General features: G+C 32.3%; 1 protein-coding gene across 1 annotated transcript; it reads right to left on the bottom strand.

Annotated features, from left to right (window-relative positions):
• Nucleotides 1-1464: 1464 nt before the first annotated feature.
• LOC137830358 (monodehydroascorbate reductase) lies at nucleotides 1465-5445 on the bottom strand. The gene is made up of 10 exons (XM_068637646.1): nucleotides 5107-5445; nucleotides 4654-4725; nucleotides 3683-3734; nucleotides 3338-3418; nucleotides 3059-3177; nucleotides 2760-2979; nucleotides 2538-2656; nucleotides 2325-2450; nucleotides 2076-2216; nucleotides 1465-1931 (listed from the first exon to the last, which is right to left on the bottom strand). The coding sequence occupies exons 1-10, from the start codon at nucleotides 5152-5154 to the stop codon at nucleotides 1608-1610; spliced, it is 1302 nt and encodes a 433-aa protein (XP_068493747.1). The 5' UTR covers nucleotides 5155-5445; the 3' UTR covers nucleotides 1465-1607.
• Between the last annotated feature and the right edge of the window lie 1131 nt (nucleotides 5446-6576).

A 6576-nucleotide genomic window follows, 5' to 3' on the forward strand; every position in this document is an offset into this window, starting at 1 on the left:
GTTCTTCCATTTATAACAGTTTAAAATATGATTGTTGTAGAAAAAATTTCATATTGATTCTTTTGTTTTAATTCTAATATTGTACCTCTTCAATCTTGATATATCATGTTGCATTATTTAAGTAAATAGTTTAGGATAAATAGTTTAGGATTTAGAATTTAGAATTTAAGGTTTATGATGTATGTATACATGGTATATAAGTTGTATTCATATGAAAAATATGTCAAATATAAGGGAAGATTAAATTATGTATTATTTTTTTTTCAGTTTTTTAACAAGTTGGGTCTCAAATAGTTATTACATATGCAAGTTTTTAAAGTGATAAACAGGTTGTCAAAAGAAGTTTATAAAAAAACTTGTCATTTTGAAAATTCTCTTTATTTTGTTAATGCTGATTTCATACTATGAAATTTATAACATGTTGATCGTTTAAGCAAAAAGTTGCAAAGATGATAAATATATTTTATTTGGAGCTGTTGGTATTCTTCTAAATAAAAACCAGGAAAAGTTATATAACTTTTGGCTAGGCAAAATAGATCTAGAACTCTTACAACTTTCAACCATTAGGAATTGTTTTATAATGAGAATATGAGTGACTAATTTTACTCTTGAGGCTTGGATGAAAATATATTTAAACTCTCTAAATACTTGAGAATATGTGACTAATTTTACTCTTAATAAGCCTTGGTTGAAAAGATATTTAAACTCTCTAAATACTTGATTTTAAATTTAGAAAAGGTTTATTTTAATTATATATTTTTTCTACTCTCAATACAATACATTGAGAGTGAAATTTATTTGTAAAGGAATGAAATTACAGTAAATTAATTTATATTTATTTGTATAAAAGTTAAAATTTAAATAATTTAATGAGTTTACTATATTATTGAGATTTATCAATGATTGTTTTATTTTCAGGTAATTTTCATAAGTGGGTAATTTTCTGAAACTAAACTTTAATATTTTTATACTGTTATTTATCACATTCTTCATTTTTTAATTATTTAAAAAGTTTTTTTAACTTCAATTTCGATTTCTTATTCATCTCCTTATTTTTATCGCTTTATTTGTAGTACTTATTTTTATTTAATTTTGAACAAAATATCTTATTTTTTAAAAAGTGAACAAAAAAACACTAATTTTATAGCTTGAATGGAGCGCTAATACTGGCATTCGATACTTAATTACAAATTGCTAGGCAAACAAGAAAATAAACAATTGTACCAACATGTTTGCGCCCTACTTAATCAAAAGACACTTAAAAGATGGCGAGTGGTTGTAAACAACGATGATTGGTGACGAGTACTAGAAGATGGAGAATTTTGTCACCCAAAAGATTCTTATTGCGTAGGAATATGACATCCTCCCGTTAGAATGAAGGAAAGTGAGATAACTGATAGCTGCTGCTTATCAAGTGTGGAAAGCGTACGCAGAACCAGAAAGTTGCAAGATAAAAGAAATAGATACGGTAAAACATATCCCTTGCAATCACATTTAAAAAAAACACACAATAAAGTTCCCGAAATACATAATCCATAGTAAACTGAAGCTAGTTCAAATACAACCTGTGCAAATCAGCAAGCATCATTTCCTTCCTAACATAACCATTATATTTTACTAGCAAAGGAAAGGCCTTCCTTGGCAAGCTGGTCTACATCCGCAACCGGAGGCTGGACCCTAGCAACTTTAGCAATAGCACTGTTTTCTTCAGGAGTTCCATTCTCCAGAAACACCCCCACAACTTTCCCATCTTTAATCCAGTATGTCCCAAACTTAGGCTTTGGTGACGCTGGTTCGTTGTCTCCAAATAGCACTGTGTCACCAACATTGTCGCCATAGAATTGCCATGACAGATCAAATGCACGGGAATAGAAATATGGAAGGTAATCATACTCCTCAACTGTTTTTCCATCCTCAGCTGCCTTGATGGCCTACATAAAACACGTTATCATAGCGTGAGAAACAGAACAGCAAGCATATATACATCAAATAGGTTAAAGGAACCATTTAATGCTTTCAATACAGGATATCAGGATCGAGAGGGCATGGGCCAGTGATTTAGAGAAGCTTCTTACCTTCACAGCCTGTTCAGCTGATTTGCGAGAATGATCAACATGTTCAACTCTTCTCAATTCACCGTATAATTTCAAAGGGAAAGTAGCAACATCACCAACAGCGTATACATCGGAAAGATTAGTTTTGAAGAAGGAATCAGTCTGTAACCAAAACAAATGCTGTCATTGATATTGATAACAAGAATCACTATTCACTTAGGATAACATTTTAGACACTGCCAACAAGTCTCTGGATATGCTACCACTCACCTTGATTCCACCCTTATCCTCTTCAACCTGCCCTTTGAATAAGGCTGTTTGTGGCCTTCCTCCAACGCCAACAACAACAATATCAGCTTCCAGGACTCGGCCATCCTTTAGTTTGACTTCATTTACCTGAATGGTTGATGAGTTATTCTAAGTTTGATTACGAACTTTATAATGCTATCCCATGACAGGGTTCGAGATTACAAACAACCATACCTCTCCATCGGAATTAGAAGTGAATCCAACAGCAACAGTTCCTTTAATAATATTGACGCCCTTATTTGCGTAATACCCCTCATAGAATGCAGCAATGTCGGCAGTAAAAAGTCGTGGCACTGCAACATCAAATAACAGTGTTAGTTCATATATGTGTGTGTGTGAATACTCCCCATGCAGGTAACACGAGAGTGGGTGGTGTAAAAAGAAACATCCACTTACTACACCAAGGCTCCGGGTAGACCATGGTAACATCAATATTGTTTAGTTTCAACACTGCACTAAGCTCCAGACCAATGTATCCTCCTCCAACAACCACAGCTTTGCCATTCTTCTTTGCCTTGATTGCCTCGTACAATTTGTCAGCATCGTCAACCTCTCTCAAATAAAATATGTTTTTCGCATCAGCTCCTTCCACACCAAAATCTGTCAGTCTTATAACCTGGCATATGATAGTATTAGCATTAGTACGAGACGAACCGGGACAATGCAACATCTCTACTATCTACTAGCATCCTTACTGTTGAGCCAGTTGCAATAACCAAAGTCTGATAACTGAATGTTTCTCCTGCGGCACTGATCAGCGATTTTGCAGCAAGGTCTGCCTTTACTATTTCAGTGCTAAGAATTAACTCTATCCCTGCAATCATCAGAACAATTTGTAACTTTGTATTAGAAAACTGTTAAGATCCATTCTTCCATTTACTTCCGCTTCACTTAATATATAGTCAACGATTGATTCCTAACACCATCGAGTAACAAGGCTGAACTAAAACAATGTGGGTAAAAGCCAAAGTCACCTTTCTCTGTGTACCACTCAGGAAGCAACCTTTCTCCTCCACTTCCAACACATACATGGAACCCAGGAAGTCTAGCAGGGGCTGCAAAATTAAATTGTGACACCAAGGTAATACTCAGTGAGACTAGCAAGGCCAACTGATATTTAAATTTCAATGGAGAATTCAACAGAGATGAAAAGTCCAGGATAAACAATAGACATAGCCTCGATTAAATTCAACCCAACAATATGTTTTAAGAGATAAAATTAACAGAACACTAATACAACATTTTAGCTACCAATATAAAACCCATAAATGGATTGAGAAAAAAAAGAGATGTACGAATTAATAGCATTACAAACTTACACTCTGGAAAAAGGTAAGCCTTGCTCAGAGCAGGACGTTCATAAGGTGCTACCTGTGCAAACATATACATTATACATAACGGAATATGAAGCAAAAAATAATTGCAACAGGTTCAATGGATAAAAATATGATACAAAAATTGACAAGAATAATGTATCATCAGTGGAGATACTACAGAGATTATGCATGAAGTTTGCTTTACCATTTTAGCCATTGGAAACTTACAACCAGATATAAGCATTCAAGGAAATGGCAATAACACATCTCAATAAAACTGACACGTTAAACTGAAAATAGAACCATTCCTATTCGAATATTCAACTATATTAATTATAAGATGTACAATTCAAGATTGTACTTGCTAATTATTATTAGAATCACACGATTTACTATTCGAATCACACAGTTCGATATGATTTGACTTCCCAAGGATTCATATCATTTGAAGAATATGCATGGATGAATCAGAGCGATTTCGTATCATTGATATGAATTGCATAGTTCAATATTTTTCCTTTCTTATTTTATTTTTACCATTTCTTATCAAAGAAATTGAGAAGTTTGATAAGCTTGAATAACTAAACAAAATTTTTAAAAAAATACAAATTTTTCAAATGTTTCATTTTAATTCTTCTGAAGACATCGCATAGGCATTACTCATTCACTGTTTGGCTATTTCATTGCTCTATTTTCAATCTTCTAAAACAGAGACTTCACATAATCAGTTACGATTTTGAACTTGTTCATGAGACATACGGTCATTTTCTATGAAATTGTAAAATTCATATATGTAATGATAATTTCAGGTTGATAACCTTCCTAAAACAAGACAAATAGAAAATATGTCCAAGTGAAAGGAAAATCAAACAGTGCAGGATAGAAGCATCAACTTACGGCGAAATGAACTACTGAGATTTGCGAAAATAGAAGGCAGAAAATACAGATTAATAATCTATGAATAAACTATATACCGCTTCCTTGGATATGATAGCCAACTCCCCTGGATTAACTCCCTGTTTGACAAACTCCCTCGCCGCATAACCCTGCGATTTCGAAAACTAATTAGCAACAATATCCACAAATCAAAACAAGAGAAAATCAAAGCGTCTTCACAATGATAAATGTTTTCGTATTCTGGAATAGCGCAATCCAAGCTCACAGCATTCAATAGCTAACGCAAGCCACCGGAAATGCGAATCGACCTATTCGCATTCTGTTAACGGATTCTAAAACTCAATTATTCGATTCCATTACTAAACTCAATCGGATCAAGAAGAACACGGAGATAAACGCAAATTACAGTAGAATTTCGATATCAGTGCATCTCAAAGCGAATCGAAGAAAGTAAAAACCGATAGAGTGGAAACACAAGGTAACAGTGAGAAAAAAAAAACGAATATGAAAAGAGAAAGTGAGGAACTAACAGCGGCAACTCCTCCACCGACGATGATGTATTTGAAGGTCTTGGCCATTGAAGTAAAACGAGAAACGCTGGAATGGAAGCTCGGTTGAGTGAGAGCGATGCGATGCACTGGTAATGAAAAGATCAATGGTCTTTGGTGTGATTGGTCTGATCCTTTTATTAGGTCTTGGAGGTTATTTTGGGAATGCGGACCGTGAATGTGAAAGGAATCTCGCTGGCGTGGCAGGTTCGTTGACCGTTCACAAGGTTACTATGGTGCCTTAACCAAGATTTTTGACTGAAAAATAACAAATTTGCTTGTTTCAAAAACCAACCAACAAGGGACATGAAATCCTTCCATATTGGAACAAAATATCAAAATAAAAAAGAGACAAATAAATATTATTTCCGTCAATTTATTCTGAGAAAGTTAGTTGAATAATAATGTTTCAAAAGTTAATAAATGGTTATAATTTAAAAAACACAAGTCATGGTTTATACTTAAATTATATTTCTTTCGATATGTTATGTCAATGTATTAAAACGATTGAAAGAATTATTATAAGAATTTTTTTCTTAAAATGATTCTTAGACAACCATCACACCAATGAGAAGAAGAGTACTGATAGAAAACCATATATTTCACATTTCAATGAATTAACATTTTATTTATTGATTGATTTAAAATATTATTATGTATGTTTTTACTGTTAGGATATCAGAGAAACTTTTCTCATAAAAAAAGTATAAGTTCGACGTTAGAATATAATAGAAAGAGATATAAATGATAATAAAAGTATTAGTAAAATATAATTATCAGCATTCCATCTTGCAAACATGACTATCCTTCTTTTTTAAATGAGAACTATATCAATTTAATGATGCAATTGCAGGTAGAGCATGTGCATGCTAAATAATGTTTAAATTAGTAGAACAATAACTCTCTCTCTCTTTCTTTTATATGTTTACATATATAGATTGTATCAGATATATTTAATTCTGATAAATCAATTATTAACAAACGTATATTCGTGTATTTATTTTCAAAAATATATTATTAAAACAACCATAAATTCTAAACTAAACAATATATTTACTAGTATTTTTTGTTTATCTCTTTTAGTTATTATTTTGTTAATCTTTATTTTATTATTTGAACATTGAATGTGTGAACCCATTCTTCCTTTAAAATTTATTAACTTATTGTTTGACTAATTTATTATTTGAGAGTTTTCTTTTAGATAATCTTCATTCAATACTTTTATATCGTCTTCGAACTTATTTGGTTGAAAGTCTCTTAACAATTTGTCTAATGGTTCTTTGTTTCCATATAAAAACATTTGATGAGCCTCTCTATAATACTGAAGAGCATCACATGCACTTGTAAAATATGTTCGTCAGTTATGTTATGCAATTAGGGAGCATCTGATGCGGATATAACCATTAAATACAAGTAGGACAAGTTTTTAGTTTACTAAAGAACATTAAATAC

This window comes from Phaseolus vulgaris, chromosome 7 (assembly GCF_000499845.2).
Source record: "Phaseolus vulgaris cultivar G19833 chromosome 7, P. vulgaris v2.0, whole genome shotgun sequence".
NCBI lineage: Eukaryota > Viridiplantae > Streptophyta > Magnoliopsida > Fabales > Fabaceae > Phaseolus > Phaseolus vulgaris.

Bases quoted from the DNA above. Each gene is read 5' to 3' on its own strand.
- LOC137830358 (XM_068637646.1), bottom strand. From the start codon at position 5,154: ATGGCCAAGACCTTCAAATACATCATCGTCGGTGGAGGAGTTGCCGCT. The intron at 2,657-2,759 runs GTAAGTGGATGT...TTGATGTTGCAG, and splicing joins CTACCCGGAGCCTTGGTGTA to TGCCACGACTTTTTACTGCC. The intron at 2,451-2,537 runs GTATGGTTGTTT...TCAACCATTCAG, and splicing joins CTTCTAATTCCGATGGAGAG to GTAAATGAAGTCAAACTAAA.